The 17,486-nt window shown below is 44.3% G+C and overlaps 1 protein-coding gene across 3 annotated transcripts in view; it reads left to right on the top strand.

Moving 5' to 3' along the window:
* The window catches only part of ADAMTSL1 (ADAMTS like 1), an 825,746-nt gene that overhangs the window by 793,168 nt on the left and 15,092 nt on the right, over window positions 1-17,486 (top strand). For all 3 annotated transcript variants that reach the window (XM_045509897.2, XM_045509896.2, XM_010946030.3), the window contains 3 exons: window positions 3,120-3,332; window positions 4,931-5,111; window positions 8,258-8,465. In XM_045509897.2, coding sequence (XP_045365853.1) covers window positions 3,120-3,332; window positions 4,931-5,111; window positions 8,258-8,465 — 602 coding nt within the window. The remainder of the gene's footprint in view (window positions 1-3,119; window positions 3,333-4,930; window positions 5,112-8,257; window positions 8,466-17,486) is intronic.

Below are 17,486 nucleotides of genomic sequence, written 5' to 3'. Positions count from 1 at the left end.
TTGCAGGTATGTCTCATTTCTTGCCACACCTGAACTGATATCCTAGATTCTCCTTCCTCTCAAGCCACTGCCTCTTGCAAAGAATCACTTTAATGACTCTTCTAAAGCCAACCTAGATTACTCTTCCTCTTCAGAAACCTGCAGGGGCTCCCAAAAGACAAGATTCTGGCCTTTAAAATCCTCCCCATTGCAACTCTCATCCATCCCAATGGACTGATTTCTCTCTATCTCTCCCCAAGGCCATTCCCACCCGCATTCCATAACGGGAGTGCAGCGACACCACCACAGACCACATGACAGTTAGATGCCTAGATGCCACCAGGAGCACGTGGGGAGTAGCTGAGTAAGAAGGTTCCAGGTCAGGTGAGAGCAAGGTCAGCACCCAGGGAGAAACTCCACCCCACTGGAAGCCTTGGATCCGTGGGCCCAGGGAAAGATCTGGAAGCCCCTACTCCTTAAATGTATCAATTAGCTGTTGCCCACCACCCCACCTTCAAAAAAAGAAGGCTGCATTAAAATAAACCCAAGATTCAGTGGCTTAACAGTAACAATCATTTATTCTTGCCAATCTTACTCAGTTCAGTTAATCTAAACAGGTTTGGCTGGAGTGACTTGGCTGTTCTCCACTGTTGTCTCATCCTCCCTTGGGATGACCAGGCCTGTTCTCCTACAGTGATGGCAAAGGCACAAGAGCACAAGCAAACACTCACATGGTCCTTTGAGGTCTGGGACTGAAACTGGTCCACCAGCACAGCTGCAGCCTCATTTCTTTTACTTATGGTAAAACATACGTAACATGAAATCTGCTCCTTGAACCATTTTTAAGTGTGCAGCTCAGTGGCACTGACATTCTCACTGTCGTACAACCTCACACTGTCCATCTCCAGAACTTTCTCATCATCCCGAACTGAAACTTGTATCCATTAAATACTTCACCATTTCCTCCTTCCCCCAGCCCCTGCTAATTACTGTTCTACTTTCTGTTTCTATGAATTTGGCCACTCTAAGTTTCTCATATAAGGTGTATCATACAATATTTGTCCTTTTGTGTCTGGCTTCCTTCACTGAAATGAATGTTTTCAAGTGTAACTCATGTTGTCCATCTTTCAGAATTTTATTCCTTTTTAAGGTTGAATAATATTTTGTCATACATTTTGCTTATCCATCCATCCATTGATGGACTTTTGGGTTGTTTCCACCTTTTGGCTATCATGAATAATGTATCATAAATTCTGCCACGAATATTGGTATACAAATGTCTTAAGTTCTGCTTTCAGATCTTTTGGGTATATACCCAGAAGTGGATTTGCTGGATCATATGGTAACTCTCATTTTTTTAGGAACTGTAATAATATTTTCTGTACCATTTTACACTTCCACCAGCAATGCACAAGTGTTACCATTTTCCCACATCTTCACCAACTCTAGTTAATTTTTAAAAAAAATAATAGCCATCCTAATGGATATACAGTGGTATCTCATTGTGGTTCTGATTTGCATTTCTGTAATAGTTCATGATGTTGAGCATCTTTCCATGTGCTTATTAATCATTTGTGTCTTTGAGAAATGCCTATTCAAGTGTTTTGCTCATTTTTTAATTTGGTTGGTTGCTTTTGTTGTTGAGTTGTAAGAATTAATCTCTTAACAGATCTACGATTTGTAAATTTTTTCTTCCACTCTGTGGGTTTCCTTTTCACTCTGTGGATAATGTCCTTCGATATACAAAAGTTTTTAATTTTGATGGTGTCCCATTTATCTAATTTTTCTTTTGCTGCCTGTGCCTTTAGTGTCATATCCAAGAAATCATTACCAAAGCCTTTGTCGCATAGAATTAGTAAAAGAGGCAAGTAGCAGGCCTAGGGGATAGAACACAAGACAAGGAGTCAGATAAAAGGCTTGCATCGATCTTTGGAAGATATCTTAACATCTCTGGGCCTCATTTTTCTCCTGTGGCAGGAAGCTAGAGAATCTCTAAAAACATCTCCTGTGTTAATGCTGCCATCCTATAAAAATTCTAATGGTGCTGTCCCCAGAATACAGAACAAGCCAACGTGAGAAAATCCATTCACAGGCACACACACCCGTGCAGGTGGCCGTCTGTGCATCTCATCGAGCTCATCTTCTGCCTTACATCTCAGCTTTATTGGTATGATATCTTTCATCCCTTACCAGCTGGGATCTCCTTGTAAGAGAGAAGACAGTCTTAACTAACTTAACTGTCTCTAGAACGGTAGGCATTAAGTAGTTATTTTTTAACAAAACTGAACTCCCATATCTTTAATTTCGAATAATTTATCATGTGTTTAAACTTCCAAATAAATTTTCTCTGGAAGCTAAGTTTCTGGAGTCACAACAGCAAATTCAGCAAATACAACTTTGGAGGTAATGAGTTTTCTCTTACAATTGCAATCAGTATTTTACTAGTTCTACGCTACAAAGGCTTGAGTAGACACCATATCTCAGTTTAATAGTTTGGAATTTTAATGTATCAAAATATGTTCGATGACTATGTAAATAAGTATAACACTGGTACACGTCCGATGCAGGCTTGGTTGTCAGAAGAGTTGTCAGAAGGCCAAGGTTCTTGACTTGGAGAGAAATGAGATCAGTGTTTAAGATTGTTTTCCTAGTCTCTGTTGAAAACTTTTGGCTTGAAAATCACATAAAGAATAAAATGAAGGCAGACATCAGACTTTTACCAATTAAAGTTTGATTCTTAGATATAGTATGTGGCTTTTTTCTCAGCTCATTGCATTTGAAGAAGTGATTTCTTTCATCGTAAAATTGGTGTAGGAACTAATTAACTTGAAGAAAATGTTCAATGAGTAAATCTCAATTGCTTTGTTTTTTAAACTTATTATAGGGACATAGACAGAAATAAGCACTTTGTGTTCCCCAAGAATTTTTATTTAATTGAATAACAGTCACCATCCCAGAATCCCAGAGAATAAAAACATTCCCTGTTTGCTTGGGAATGGGAAGCCAAAAAAAAAAAAAGCCACAGGGAAGCCACGTCATATATGTGCCCTCCAAGTCCGTGGAAACACTGAAGCAGCTCATCAGGAATGTGTCCTGTCTGGCTTTATCAATGGCTTACTTCTCCTCTTCTTTCCTTCCAGGCTGCCCCGTCAAAGGCCACCCTACCCCTAATATCACCTGGTTCCACGATGGCCAGCCAGTTGCCACTGTCGCAGGACTGACGCATCACATTTTGGCAGCCGGACAGATTCTCCAGGTTGCAAATCTTAGTGGCGGGTCTCAGAGGGAATTCAGCTGCCTTGCTCAGAATGAGGCGGGAATGCTCGTGCAGAAGGCCTCCTTAGTGATCCAAGGTAAGAAACTCTTCAGGCTTCTGGTGCCAGGCTTGCTTCTTGAATTCTTCTTGAGAATCTAATTCTCTAGTAGAACAAAGTGATTTCTGACCTCCAGTGGCTCCTAGAGCGTAAACACTGAAGCTGAACCGTGTCTCCATACAGTGAGGCTCTTCAGAAAAGCCCCCCGGCCCCACCTGAGCAGAACCTGGACAAGTCAGTGCTGCTTTCATAAATGGGCCCTCTGCTCATCATGCTGCTGCTGCTCGGGACCAAGGAGATACCACCATAGAGCAAAGGCACATGTGTTTCCTTGGTGCTGGTTTAACTAGTAAAGATCACACATGCAAAGTTGCTTGTTAAGAAAGAAAATGCAAGTTTTCTCTGTTGGGTTGGTTTCAAAATACCTCTTGATCTGAACCGTGTGGTTACTATCCCCTACCCTGGGGGTCGGGGCTGGTGCTGGGACCTGCTGATCATCCAAGAGAGTCTTCAGCTGCAGTCACAGGACAAGTGCTTACCAGACATCCTCCCTGTGGCCTGTCCATGAGCAGACGGAGAAGCCTGTGTGGCTCACGCGTGAACTTTCCAGGCACAGGGGCAGGTCAGAGAGCCCTTAAAGTGGGGCCCAGCACTCGCTAGCCCAAGAAAGGGTTGTGAATGAACCCAAAACATGAGAAAAGAGCCACAACTGGCCTTGTTATAGAAATAAGCGACGCTTTTGGGTTTTCCATGGGCTGGCTCTACCTGTGGCTTACGTGCGATACTTTTAGGGAAGATAAAATTGTACTGCGTGTATTGTGAAATGGAGGGTTCCATGGGGAAGGACAGAGTTTGTGCCAGTATTAGCGCGTAAGGAGAGAGAGCTTTCTGAGCACTAAGATCTTCCCCTTAAGCATCCTCCCCCACCATCTGGCTTTCCAGACAGGAAAGTAAACACTCCATTTTCTTGCCAGCCAGCCATTCTCTGTTGACAACCAGAAGGCAGTGCCTATCTGCAAGATTTTTAATACACAACTTTGCAAATAAGCACTCAAAATTTACCAGCCCACAGTTCTTTTTAACAGCTTGCCTACCAGGACTCCCCAGACCCCCCGATAGAAAATCTAAAGAAACAGCCTCTCTGACTGACGTCACTGTCTCATGTAAATGACTGCTCTCTGGATAGGCTGTTCTTCTGTAACAAGGCCCAACTCAGATGCATACTCTTAAAGATGATTTTTAAGTTAACTCTCAGATTTTTATATCTCTTTGTAGAAAAACAGCCACTTTCTGGTAAACCCATATGAACAAAAAGTACTTTAGGAAGTAGGCTTAAAACTACAACAGCTGCAGCCACTGAGAAAGGCTCGTGTGCCAGGCGCTGGGCTGGGGCGTGCACTTTCTTTCTTTTCAGACCTCAAAGCAGCTGATGAGACAAGGGTTATTGTGCTCTCCTTGTGGATGAGCCGTCTGAGGTCCCTGGAGACCACGGGGTTTGTCTAGAGATGCTGGGAATGGAGCCCCCCTCAGGGCCGAACTTTATGCATAACAGCATCTCATGCCCGCCCCCCCGCCCCTGCTCAGAAGGAACAGAGTGCATGGGCATCAACTCCATCTTCTTTTCCCTACTGATCCAGATTACTGGTGGTCTGTGGACAGACTGGCGACCTGCTCAGCCTCCTGTGGGAACAGGGGGGTCCAGCAGCCCCGCCTGAGGTGTCTCCTGAACAACACGGAGGTCAGCCCCGCTCACTGCGCCGGGAAGGTGCGCCCTGCCGTGCAGCCCATCGCCTGCAACCGGAGAGACTGTCCTTCCCGGTGAGTGCGCCAGATGCCGGCTCGGGCCGCCCACTGCCCAAGGATGGGCCTGGACTTTAGCCAAGTTCACGGCCAGCCCTTGTCTGGCACTGTGAGAGTGAGAGGTGCTGAGTGCAACTGAGGGGGCCTGACATCTCCAAGGAGCTGCCCTTTCCTACAGGCCTGCCAGCCTCTTTACCGTGTAGAAAACATCCCCCTGGATGAGCCTCCTCCCTCAGCTGTTTGCTCCCTCGCACTCCTGCCCGGGCTTCCCAAGGGCCAGGGAGCAGGAGCACCCCAGGCCCTGGCAAGAGAGAGGTCCCATCCTGCAGTGAGAAACCAGCTCTTTGGTTTGTAAGAGAAGCTATGTGTTTGCATTGAAGTGCTTAGGGGTAGTGATGACTAGCCTGGATCCCAGCCCCTCCCCTTTCTTCTAACTGTAAATACCTGTGCTAATTAGTCCTGCAGTTTAGCTGAGGAAATTTTGTCCCTTCTACAAAGGGTTGCATCCTACTAAAGTTGAAAGTCTCCATTTCCCATAGTTGCCTCAACTTCAAGTTTACAGTTGACCCTTGCGTGACACATAGATTACAGACGTCAACCCCATGCAATCAAAAACCCACCTATAAGTTAGAGTCGGCCCTCCATAGCTGCAGTTCCATAACCTTGGATGGTGTAGTACTGTAGTGTAGGTATTTAGTGGAAAAAAAAAACCCAAATGTAAGTGGACCCGTGCAATTCAAACCCACGTTGTTTAAGGGTCAACTGTACATTCTCTGCATTTGGGTCCCTTGTATAGCCCAGAATGACACCCTCAGTCTCTGCCTCTCTCCGTCTTCCTCAAGCTTTGAGCAGCTCCCCCTGAGCAGTGCCCCCAGCCCCGACCCAGCCTGCAGGCAGTAGCCGAAGGGATAATGGATGGGCTTCGAGCTGGCACCAGCATGGCACCCCGCGCCTGGGCGGGCTTGGCTGGACCCTGAGACGCCCCTTTACTCCCTGTCTGTGGGACATTCATCCGCTCCTTAGGCAGCCGCTTCGTCTTTTGCCAGCTGAGTCATAGGGAGCAGCTGACACCAGGAGAGCCTCAATGAAATATGAAACACACTCATTAACATCAGCAGTTTGACTTGCTGACGGGAAGGTTTCCACGGGAATGATTAATGTCCTTTTATACCCTTCCTGAACTGTAACATAGCCCGTACCTCTCCTTTCGCAAAGCCCCTGCCCCAGCTCCTGAAAAACTGCTGAAATGGATATTTGGAAATAAAAGTTGATTGAGAGGCAGGCCTGACATTCACCACGGATACGAGGGGCTGGAAGACTGCCCTTGCCAAGCTGTGTGAAAAGAAGAGGTCGTGGACATGCCGGGGCTTTTTGGTGTGCTGTGGTGACAGTCGGAGTCAGTCAGCCTCATTTACTTCTGTGGATGAAATAATGGCTTGTCTGCTTGGGTTTCAGTGCCCCCCGGAGCTTTAAAACACCTTCTGCCTGCTTCCTAAGTGGCTCTGCTCCTGCGGGCTGGAAATCTGCACGCAGTATCTCTCCTCACGCGCATGCAGAGGGGAAGTTCCACCAGACTAAATAAGTCACAGATCCAGATTTAGGAGGAATTTGCTCCCCATCCCTGCTACTTGCCTCTCCTCAAAGCCAGACGGGGCACCACTGAACCAGAAAGCGGCCACAGGTCACCTCTGACTGGCCTCCCCACCAAGCTGCCCAGGCACGTCAGCCCCCGTCTTGGCACACAAGCAGGGGTCACCCCGGTGGGCTTTTTGAATAGTCCTGGGAAGTCCTGCTTTGACCCAGGCAGCTGCTTCAACCACTTCATTTAGACAATTTTTTTTACCAGGCAGTAGAACCAAGGAATGTTTCCTCTAGATGGAACGAAATGGCTGGAAAGCACATCTTTTCTGACTTTTCCCCAAACTGCCTCCCCTCCTCCCTGAGAATTAACCCAGGGTGCACACATCCAAAGAAAACCCCTTTGCATCTGTATATGGACCAAGGATTTCCGAGTGTCACCCAGCTTACAGCTTGGCCTGACGAGAAAAGCCATTTGTCAGTCTTTGTCAGCCTCACATTGGAGGGTCTGAATTGTATTTGGAACCTAACATTCTGAGAACAACTACTTTCACCACGTATGCAGTATTAGAGATCTAAGACCTATGGACTGTGACTCATGGAGGTGGGAAATTACTCCAGAAAGCTGGAAGGAACTTTGTTTCTGAGTGAATCAAACAAAATCAAATGAGACGTGGGTTAAGGCAAGGTAAGGAAAATGAATACTAGCAGACAGAACTTGCCTTAGCTGAGACCCCGATTGCCTCTGGGGTCAGGAAGCGACCCAGGTTTGGATCTGATTTCCCTAGGAAACTGTCCCTTCTCTGCCACACGCTTGGATGCCTTTAGGAAGCACCAGAACCACACTGCAGCGTGACCAGCTCAAGGACCATCGTGTTCCATCTGTAAGATCACGGCTTTGGGGGCCATAAAGCTACTGATCTTCAGAAAACTCTTTCAGGATACTCCTTTTTAGTCAATTTGCAAATGTATCTGTTTCCTGTGGCTGCAACAACAAATTACCGGAAACATGGTTGCTTAAGACAACAGTTTATTCTCTTACAATTTTGGAGGCCAGAAGTCCAAATTAAAGGTGTCAGCAGGACTGCACCCCCTCCAAAGGCTCTAGGGGAGAGCCTGTCCCTCAGCCATTGCAGCTCCTAGTGGCTCCAGGTGTCCTTTGGCTGTGGCCCCAGGTGTGGCCCCATCACACCTTCCTCTGCCTCTGTGGTCACACTGTCTTCTCCTCTTCTGTGTCCAGTGTCCCTCTGCCTTTCTCTTTTAAGGACCTGTGATGATATTCAGTGCCTACCCAGATAGTGTAGGTCAATCTCATCTCAAAATCTTCACCTGCATCTGTAAAGACCCTTTGTCCAAATGAGGTAGCATTCACAAGTTCCAGGGATATGAAGTAGCTATTTTGGCGGGGCGGGAGGGGGATTTTCAGCCCACCACTCCAAGCATACACTGTGAGAAGGGACACAGCCCCCGCAATTAGCTGCTGTGTGATGAGGACAGGAGGATGGACGGGGCTCCTTTTCTGAGAGTACACGGCAGTGTTCCTCTCCTCAAGGCTTGACCCTTTGCCTTGACTCTTCCTCTTCCAGCTGGATGGTGACCTCCTGGTCCGCCTGTACCCGGAGCTGTGGGGGAGGCATCCAGACCCGCCGGGTGACCTGCCAGAAGCTGAAAGCCTCTGGGATCTCCACTCCTGTATCCAATGACATGTGCACGCAGCTTGCCAAGCGGCCAGTGGACACCCAGGCCTGTAACCAACAGCTGTGTGTGGAGTGGGCCTTCTCCAGCTGGGGACAGGTAAGAGAGTTTTACTAGAAACGTAATCTGAAGGTGTGGACCCTGCCACAGTAGGAAGTGCAGTGCTGCCTCAGCCGCATCCTCTATGATGGTCGACCTTTCACATTCTCATTTGTCAACTAACCCTGCCCAGGACGCTTCCTAAAGCCGGAAGTGTCTGGCCATTCTTCTCTAACACTAACACACCTGCCCCACAGCCATGAAACTTCCCTTTTGATTTCCCTCCACTCTGTCTTCCCATTCTCAGACCATCATGGGACCTTCAGACACTCCTTCAGACTCATTTTCTCTGCGGCCACCTCTTCTCACTGGTTGTGCTGGGGCTGGTGACGTAAAGGTCTGATGAGAGCCAGCTGGGGGCAGCAGTGTTGTTCTGGGCCTGGGGTTGCACAGTGAGCATCTCCAGGAGGTGCAGCCTGGACATTGGTCTTTCGAGAGAAGTTTCTCCAGGGATTCTAACTCAGTTGCTCAGGGGTAGGATCCAAGCATGGACACATTTTAGGAGGCCCCCCCCCCCACCAGGTGATTCTGATGGGCAGCCAAGGTAGAGAACCACTGTTTCAAGCCAAGAAAATTTGAAGCCTTGCTGGTACCACCAACGCCTTTCTTGATTCTCTGCTGGAGGTTAACAAGTCCCAGGAGAGCTCCCCAGAGAGCAGAAATAGGGCATCAGCTGGATGTAGGGAGGAGGCACAATGACTCTCTCCATTTGGAATGGAAATTTTATGTTTAGTTATGACTTGGAAGAAAGACCAACACAAACTGAAGATTCTTCATGGGGAAGAGCAGACCTGAGCAGTGACACACACACCAGGCCAGGACAGAAGCAGCCCAGGGATGTGGGCGCTGAGGGGTCCTCACTGCTGTCATTTCTGGGCCAGGCAGGACTGAGCACAAGTCTGGATCTCCTGTTGTAATTAGAGGCTAGGTTTCCCCCACTGCAGGGAGATGGGGCGTCTGTTTAAACAAATAATAGTTGTCTTACTCATTTGACCCCTTCTCTGTTTTAGAATCCTGTTTGCAGTGATATAATTGTATGTACTCTGCTCCTCCCCAAGTCTGGGTTCCAAACCTACTGGAGATCTATTGGGCATCGAAGACCTGCCTGTCAGAGCTGACAGTCAGCTGGTACCCACCATGTGGGAATGGCTGTTGTGGTTTGTCAGAGGCTGGTGCTAATCGGTAGGATGACCATTCTGATTGGTCAGACATAGTTTCTGATTGGTTGGTGTCTGAAACATACCATTAAGATTGCCCTGTGGGATCACTTCAAAGCAACCACAAGGCTCCTAATTCCTTGTGTAAGTGTGTGAACTAATGTGACTGAATGTTTTGGGGGCAGTTAGCAACTTGAACTTACTAGAACTGGTATCTACACATCACTGCATTCATGTTCCACCATCCCCACCATGAGATGTGTTCTTTGAAAAACAATCATTTGGAGCTTCCAATTAAGTTAATACACTGTAGCCATCTCTAATGAAGGTCAAATGTGATTTGGGAGAAATGTGGCCACAGAACTCACTTGCAGTATATAAGCCATTTCTGTCTCAGGTAAGTCCGGGGATAATGCTCAATCCTGGACAATCAACACACTCAGCCCGAGGCTCCTTTCTGGGGCCTCTGCCAACCCCTCCTTAGTTCCAGTGACCTAACATATGTGCTTCATAATCAAAGAGGCATGAGCTCCCCTTTGCTTCGTCACCTGGGAGAGATCATCTTTCTCTTACCTGGAAAAGCCCCCTTCTGATAGCGCTCGTTCAGCCCAAGGCAGCGCTGCTTCTAGGCCCTGAAGGCTTATTGGCAGCTTGTGAAATTACAGTTGGGAACAGATCTGACTACACATGGGACATGTTTCTGCATCGTATCATTGAGATCACTCAAGGGCACATACGTGCACATTGATCATTCTCGGTGCTTATTTTTCCTAAAAGACAGAAAAATAGCTCTTTCCACCTTCATTCCTCTCAAACATTTTCACCCCCTTCTTTCTTCAGAAACTCTTTAGGCAAGTATGTCTCAAGCTTTAATGTGAATCACCTGTGGATTTTGTTAAGAATGCAAATTCTCATATAGCAGGTCTGGAGTAGGGCTTTGGATGCTGAATTTTTAATTGAGGTATAATTTTTAAACATATATATATATTTTTATTGAAATATAGTCAGGTTACAATGTGTCCATTTCTGATGTACAGCGTAATGCTTTGGTCATATATTAACATATATATATTTGTTTTCATATTCTTTTTCACCATAAGTTACAAGATATCTAATATAGTTCTCTGCACTATACAGTATAAACTCGTTTATTCGAGATATACATACATATATATATATATATATATATATTAGTTAGTATCTGTAAATCTCTAATCCCAATTTATCCCCTCCTTCCCCTCCCCCCCACCCCGGTAACCACAAGTTTGTTCTCTCTGTTTGAGAGTCTGTTTCTGTTTTGCAAATAAGTTCATTTGTATCTTTTTTTTTTTTTTAGATTCCACATATATGTGATATCATATGGTATTTTTCTTTCTCTTTCTGGCTTACTTCACTTAGAATGACAATCTCTAGTTCTATCCATGTTGCTACAAATGGAATTATTTCATTCTTTTTTATGGCTGAGTAATATTCCATTGCAGAAATATACTGCAGCTTCTTTATCCAGTCCTCTGTCGATGGACATTTAGGTTGTTTCCATGTCTTGCCTATTGTAAATAGTGCTGCTGTAAACATTGGGGTGCATGCAGCTTTTTGAATTAAGGCTCCCTCCGTATATATGCCCAGGAGTGGGATTTCTGGATCATATGGTAAGTCTATTTTTAGTCTTTTGAGGAAAAGACTGTTTTATGGAAAACACTTTTCCATAATGGCTGCACCAAACTACACTCACACCTACAGTGTAGGAGGGTTCCCTTTTCTAATTGAGGTATAATTGACATAACATTGTATTAGTTTCAGGTGTACAGCATAATGATTTGATATTTGATCGCCACAATAAGTCTAATTAATATCCTTCACTACACAGTTACCAAAGAAAATTTTTTTTCTAATGCGAACTTTTAAGATCTATTCTCCTAGCAACTTCCAAATATACAATACAGTATTAAGTATAGTCATCCTGCTGTATATTACATCTCCAAGACTTACTTATCTTGTAACTGGAAGTTTGTATCTTTTGATCCCCTTCACTGTTTCACCCACCCTCACCCCTTACCTCTGGCAACTACCAATCTGTTCTGTGTATCTATTTTGTTTTTTGGTTTGTTTAGATTCCACATACAAATGAGATCATATGGTATTTGTCTTTCTCTGTCTGACATATTTTATTTAGTATATTGCCCTCAGGCCTGTAAGTGTTGTCACAAATGGCAAGATTTTATTTTTTATGGCTGATTAATATTCCTGTGTCTGTATGCATGAGTGTGTGTGTGTGTATACATACACACATATGCACACACATTTATCCATTCATCCACAGGTGGACACTTCAGTTGCCTTTATATCTTGGCTATTATAAATAATGCTGCAGTGAACAGGGGGGTGCATATATCTTTTCAAATTAGTGTTTTCATTTGCTTTAGGTACATACCCAGAAGTGGAATGGTGGTTCAAAGTTCTATTTTTAATTTTTTGAGGCTCTTCCATACAGTTCTCCATAGTGGTTCTCCATTTACATTCCCACCAAGAGTTCACAAGGGTTCCCTTTTCCCCATAGCCTCACCAACACTCATTACTTATTCTTTTTGATAATAGCCATTCTAAGAGGTGTGAGGTGGTGTCTCACTGTGGTTTTGATCTGTATTTCTGCTCTAATCTTTGTTATTTCCTCTCTTCAGCGAATTTTGGCCATCATTTTTTCTTTTTTCATTTCCTCAAGATGTAAAGTTAGGCTGTTTGAGACTTCCCTTGTTTCTTAAGGTAGGCATTTATCTCTATGAACTTCCATGTTAGAACTGCTTTTGCTGCTCCCCACAAGTTTTGATATATAATACTTCAATTTCATTTGTCTCAAGATATTTTTTCTCTTTTGACTCATCGATTGTTCAGCAGCATGTTGTTTAATCTTCACATACTTGCAAATTTTCCAGTTTTCTTGTACTTTATTTCTACTTTCATACCATTGTGGTCAGAAATGATGCTTGATATGATTTCAATCTTAAGCTTATTGCAACTTATTTTATGGCCTGTCATATGATCCATTCTGGAAAGTGTTCCATGTGCACTCGGGAAGAACGTGTATTGCTGCTGTTGGATGGAGTCCTCTGTCCATAACTGTTCAGTGCTTCTGGCCTAACATATTACGTTAAAGGCCAGTGTTTCCTTACTTGTTTTCTGTCTGAATGATCTATCCATTGATACAAGTTGGGTATTACAGTCTCTCACTATTTTTGAATTGCTATTTCTCCCTTTAGGTCTGTAATATTTGGCTTTAAATATATAGGTGCTCATGTGTTGGGGGCATAAACATTTACAAATGTTATGCAGTTCCCTTCTTTGTCTCTTATTACAGTCTTTCTTTAAAAGTCTAATGTTTCTGGTATAAGTGTGGCCCCCAGTTTCTTTGGGGTTCCATTGTCATGGAATGTCTTTTTGCATCTCTTCATTTTCAGTTTGTGTGTTCTGACTTCTGAAGGGGAGTCTCTTGTAGGTAGTATATAAAGGGGTCTTGTTTTTTTATCCACCCAGATACTTTGTCTTTTGAATTGAGAATTTAGTTCATTTACATTTAAAAATATACTGGTAGGTAAGTACTTAACTGCCATGTGTTAATGTTTTGTAGTTCCTCTCTCTTCTCTTGTTTTCTCCCTTTGTGGTTTGATGACTTTTTTAAATGGTATACTTACATTCCTTTTTTAAAATCTTTTATGTATTTACTATAGGTTTTTTGTTTTGTGGTTATCAAGAGGCTTATCTGTAGCAGCGTATCTCCAACAGTATATTTTAAATTAATAACTTAAGTTTTTTCTAAATTCAAACCCATTCTAAAGCTCAACATTTTACTCTTCCCCCTTCTCCATGTTTTATGATTTTGACATCACATTTTATATCTTTTTAAAAAATTTTTATTGAAGTATAGTCAGTTTACAATGTGCCAATTTCTGGCGTACAGCATAATGCTTCAGTCATACATGAACATACATAAATTCGTTTTCATATTCTGTTTCACCACAAGTTACTACAAGATATCTAATATAGTTCCCTGTGCTATGCAGTAGGATGTTGTTGTTTATTTTATATTAATTAGTATCTGCAAATCTCAAATTCCCAATTTATCCCTTCCCATCCCCTTTCCTCTCTGGTAACCGTAAGTTTGTTTTCTTTGTGAGTCTGTTTCTGTTTTGTAAATAAGTTTATTTGTCTTTTTTTTTTTTTTTTTTTTTTGGTTCCATATATGAGTGATATCTTATGGTATTTTTCTCTTTCTGGCTTACCTCACTTAGAGTGACAGTCTCCAGGCCCATCCATGTTACTGCAAATGGCATTGTTTCATTCTTTTTCATGGCTGAGTAATATTCCATTGTAGAAATTATACTACGGCTTCTTTATCCAGTCCTCTGTCGAGGGACATTTAGGTTGTTTACATGTCTTGGCTAATGTAAATAGTGCTGCTATGAACATTGGGGTGCATGTATCTTTTGGAATTAAGGCTCCCTCCATATATATGCCCAGGAGTGGGATTGCTGGATCATATGGTAAGTCTATTTTTAGTCTTTTGAGGAATCTCTATACTGTTTTTCATAATGGCTGCCTCAAACTACATTCCCACCAACAGTGTAGGAAGGTTCCCTTTTCTCCACAGCCTCTCCAGCATTTATCATCTGTGGACTTTTGAATGATGGCCATTCTGGCTGGTGTGAGGTGATACGTCACTGTAGTTTTGATTTGCATTTCTCTGATAATTAGTGATATTGAGCATTTTTTCATGTGCCTGTGGCCATTTGTCAGTCATTGGAGAACTGCTAGTCTAGGTCTCCTGTCCATTTTTGGATTGGTTGTTTGTATTTTTGTTACTAAGTTGTATGAGCTGCTTATTTATTCTGGAGATTAAGCCCTTGTCAGTCTCATATTTTATCTTGTGTATCCCTTAACCAATTATGATGATCATAGTTATTTTTACTATGTTTGTCCTTTTAACCTTCATACTAGCTTTTTAAGTGATTAATCCACTACCTTTTCTGCATATTTACCTTTCCAATGAGATTTATTTTTCATATATTTTCTTGTTACTAATTAGTACCCTTTCTTTTCAGCTTAAAGAAGTCCCTTTAACATTTCTTAAGAGGCCAGTTTAGTGGTGATAAACTTTTAGCTTTTGCATATCTAAAAGACTTTTTATCCCACCTTCAATTCTTAATGGTAACTTTGCTAGGTAGGGTATTCTTGGTTGGAAGTTTTTTTCTTTCAGCACTTTGAATATATAATGTCACTTCCTTCTAGCTTACCAAGTTTCTGCTAAAAATCTGCTTTTAAGTCTTACGGGGGCTTCCTTGTATATAAAAGGTTGTTTTTCTCTTACTGCTTTTGAGATTATCTCCTTTGCCTTTAACTTTTGCCATTTTAATTATAATGTGTCTTGTTGTAGGACTGTTAGTGATTATCTTGTTGGGAACACTTCGGACTTCCTGAAACTGGATGTGCACCTCCTTCCCCAGGATAGGGAGGTTTTGAGTCCTTTTCTCTGTCTTCTGTAACCCCCAGTGTGAATGTTAGTGTGTTAGCTGTTGTCCCACAAGCCCTTAAGCTCTCTTTACTTGTTCTTATTCTTTATGCTCCTCTGATTGGGTGAGTTCCACTGCCTTGTCTTCAGGTTGACTGATGATTTCTTTTGCTTCATCTGTTGAATCCCTGTACTGTATTTTTCAGTTCAGTTACTGTATTTTTCAGCTCTATGACTTCTATGGTACTTTCTTATATTTTCCATCTCTTTTTTGAAGTTCTCACTGCGTTCATCCATTCTTCTTCTTAGTTTGGTGAGCATCTTTATGACCATTATTTTGAATTCTTTTCCGGGTAAGTAACTTATCTTCAGTTCATTGAGATTTTTTTTTCCTTGAGGTTTTATCTTGTTCTTTCATCTGAAACGTATTCCTCAGTTTCTTCATTTTGCTGAGTCGTTGTTGGCTCTGTACCGCCTCTCCCAGTCTTGAGGAAGTGGCTTGTGTGGAAGATGAGCCTTATCTTCTGACCGTACTCCAGCTCTCTGTCGTCTCTCAAAGCTTTGTGCTTTGTCCCAGCAGCCTATTATATTTTCAGTAGTTCCTGTGATTGAGGATGTGCCAAGGCTTGTCAGTGTCCCCAAGGAGAGGCTCTCAGCACCTAGATTCAGGCTGTTGGGAAGCCAAATTCTCATGCAGCAGCCTTTGAAAGTATGCAGATCTGTACAGTCCTGTGGGACTGCAAGTGCCATTTCCACTGGCCAGGTGATCCGGTAGGATCCCCTGGATGGCTGCCACAAATATCAGGGCTCCAGATGAGTGTGCAGGCTTTCCTGGGAGATACAGGAGAACTGGAGCAATGCAGAGGGAGAGTGCCAAGACAGCATCCACAGCCTCCATTCCTTGAGAGTAGCTGGGTGGGCCACGAGATGTGTGCCAAACCTGAAGCCTGTCCATAAGTCCAGAGCTTTCCAGGACAAGGAAAGAGGTTTCCTCCACAGAGAGACTGGGAGGTGTGCCCCCGTCTGCTGTATGCACAATGCCCCAGGGGCGGTAGCCGGGAACGAACCATCTATCCAATCGCCACAGTCACGTGGGACCGAAGAATGTAAGTACCCTTGCTCACCACAGCCAGGCAATCAGGGGGCATCCCTGGGGTGGCAGCTGCAAAAACCAGGGCACCAGCTGCAGGTAAAGCTCTCCAGGAGACACGCACTTTTGGAGTATAGCAGAGGGAGAGTGCAGAACAGTGCTGACCCTCTGAGGTCTCTGGAAAGGATTCCAGCCAGGCCCTAGACACATGTTTAATTAGAACCCTGCCCCTCAGGCCACAACCGAGATGATTAGCAAATTGGACTCCTTCTCGGCAATGCCAAGCTGTGGCCTCTTGCTTTGCCCTCAGGGTGCTCGTTGTTTAAGAACTCTTTTCTCCATTGTTTACAGGCCTGTGGGACCCACAACCCACCCGCTGGTTGCCAGAGCCGGGCTGTGTAGAGGTGTCCCCTGGCAGCAGCTTAAAAATTGGAGCCCCAGACAGGGATACGAGCTCCTTCTGGGGTGACACCGGTCCTTACAGTCCCAGGGACAGGAATGTGAACTCCTCCAGCCTCCAGGGCCAAGCACGCAGGAGGCCTCCCCGCCAGGAGGTGCTGGGGCTCACTGGTATCAGTCCTGGCCAGGCCCCAGCAGGCCCCTGGATTTGCGGGATAAATTAGGTGACTACTGCCAGGCAGAGGCTTGACTCTAAGCAGACGAGCCTCCGTTACTCTAAGTCTGGGTGGGATCAGCCGTCTCTCGCTGGGCCCCTGTTAGGGGGTGAGGGTGGCAGGGAGAGCGGTAAGTTTGAATGCATGGGCCCCTTAAGAGCTGTCTCCCAAATTCCTACAGTCCAGTAGGTCTTGGGACAAGAGCCTCACTGGTTTTCAAAGTTAAATGTTTGGGGCCCATCTCTCAGATACAGGTCCCAAAAGTTTAGATGCCTAACATGGGATTTGAACCCTTCGCTCCTTGGGGAGAGCTCCAAGTTTTGAGTTTTCTCCCAATTAGGGGTGGCATCACCAAGGGCAGGGTTGATGGCAAGATTGTGTCCCAGCCTCTCCTTTCTGCTTTGATGTGGTTTTCTTCTCATTTGCCTGATGTGTAGGGTTGTCATTCAGCCAGCCTTTAGGTTTTAAGGAGAAATTTTCCCATACGCAGCTGTAGACTCAGTGTATCTGTGTGAGGTGAATTGGGGATTTTCCTGTATCACCATCTTGAACTAGAACCGCAAATCTTGTATTTTTTGACATTTTCTTTACCACCATGCTCCAGGTTTCATCAGATGCTTAAAGAATCAGAGCACAGAAAGAGAAGGATTTAAGGTAAAA

The sequence above is a fragment of the Camelus bactrianus genome, chromosome 4 (assembly GCF_048773025.1).
Source record: "Camelus bactrianus isolate YW-2024 breed Bactrian camel chromosome 4, ASM4877302v1, whole genome shotgun sequence".
In the NCBI taxonomy this organism is placed as follows: Eukaryota; Metazoa; Chordata; class Mammalia; order Artiodactyla; family Camelidae; genus Camelus; species Camelus bactrianus.
The sequence above is the reverse complement of the archived record's forward strand: the minus strand, read 5'-3'. Positions and strand labels throughout refer to the sequence as shown.